The sequence below is a fragment of the Eufriesea mexicana genome, unplaced genomic scaffold, assembly GCF_001483705.2.
Source record: "Eufriesea mexicana isolate 0111107269 unplaced genomic scaffold, ASM148370v2 scaffold657, whole genome shotgun sequence".
NCBI lineage: Eukaryota > Metazoa > Arthropoda > Insecta > Hymenoptera > Apidae > Eufriesea > Eufriesea mexicana.
In genome coordinates this window covers 678418-679617 of record NW_016908821.1, presented here as the reverse complement: position 1 = coordinate 679617, position 1200 = coordinate 678418, and the positions used below count along the sequence as shown (strand labels likewise).

Sequence of the window (1200 nt, the reverse complement as noted above, 5' to 3'; positions counted from 1 at the left end):
TCTTTCCCTTTAGGGTGAATTCATCGTTTCCACGCGTGTGAGATGCGGCCGTTCCTTGGAAGGCTACCCATTTAACCCCTGTTTGACTGAAGCTCAGTACAAAGAGATGGAGGAAAAAGTCTCCAGCACTCTGTCTGGTTTAGAGGGTGAACTTAAGGGAACCTTCTATCCTCTGACTGGTATGAGCAAAGAAGTCCAACAGAAGTTGATCGACGATCACTTCCTGTTCAAAGAAGGTGATCGCTTCTTACAAGCTGCTAACGCTTGTCGTTTTTGGCCCACTGGCCGTGGTATTTACCATAACGATGCTAAGACATTCTTAGTTTGGTGCAACGAAGAAGATCATCTTCGTATTATTTCCATGCAGATGGGCGGTGACCTTGGACAGGTAAAAACTTTTAAATTAGAACTCTTGCAACTCTTTATTCTATATCAATAATTATAAAACTAAAATTTTTACTTCAATAATATTAATTAAACTTCTGATATAGGTTTATCGTCGTCTGGTGAGTGCTGTAAACGAGATTGAAAAACGACTTCCGTTCTCCCATCACGACCGTCTTGGCTTCCTGACCTTCTGCCCGTCTAACTTGGGTACTACAGTTCGTGCCTCTGTGCATATCAAGTTGCCTAAATTAGCTGCCAACAGGGCGAAACTCGAGGAAATCGCAGGAAAGTTCAATCTCCAGGTCCGTGGTACTCGTGGAGAGCATACTGAGGCCGAAGGTGGCATCTACGACATTTCTAACAAACGACGTCTCGGTCTGACCGAGTACCAGGCAGTAAAGGAGATGCACGATGGAATCGCTGAGCTGATTAAGCTCGAGAAGGAACTTTAAACAGCGCTCCAGAGACAAAGCAATACGCGATCATTTTCTTCTTTTATTCGTCCTATAGACGTTCTTGATACATCGAGGATCTCTTTTTTCCTTTCTTATTTTTTCTTTTCTTTTTTCTTTTAAAAAAGTAAAATAACCCTCAATCTTCATATTTTCTGCAAGCTGAAAAGGACCCATTTTGAAAAAGAATATAAAAAATAATTTTTGAAAAATTTATAACGTAAAAACGTATTACGTTGATTCATGTTCCTAAACATGAGAAAAAATAAAAAATAAAAAATTGTATTCTAAAAAAAAATAAACAAAAAAAAGACAATTTCTAAAAGATAATGGAGCGTTTTTTTATCCACACAATTTTGTT

The 1200-nt window shown here is 38.7% G+C and overlaps 1 protein-coding gene across 2 annotated transcripts in view; it reads left to right on the top strand.

Annotated features, from left to right (window-relative positions):
- Positions 1-955, top strand: part of Argk1 (Arginine kinase 1) — a 22456-nt gene extending 21501 nt beyond the window's left edge. The window contains exons 2-3 of one of the 2 annotated variants that reach the window (XM_017898377.1): positions 14-388; positions 492-955. In XM_017898377.1, coding sequence (XP_017753866.1) covers positions 14-388; positions 492-839 — 723 coding nt within the window. In that variant the 3' untranslated portion in view covers positions 840-955. The remainder of the gene's footprint in view (positions 1-13; positions 389-491) is intronic. The other variant, XM_017898376.1, reaches the window with a different exon arrangement.
- The last annotated feature ends 245 nt before the right edge of the window (positions 956-1200 follow it).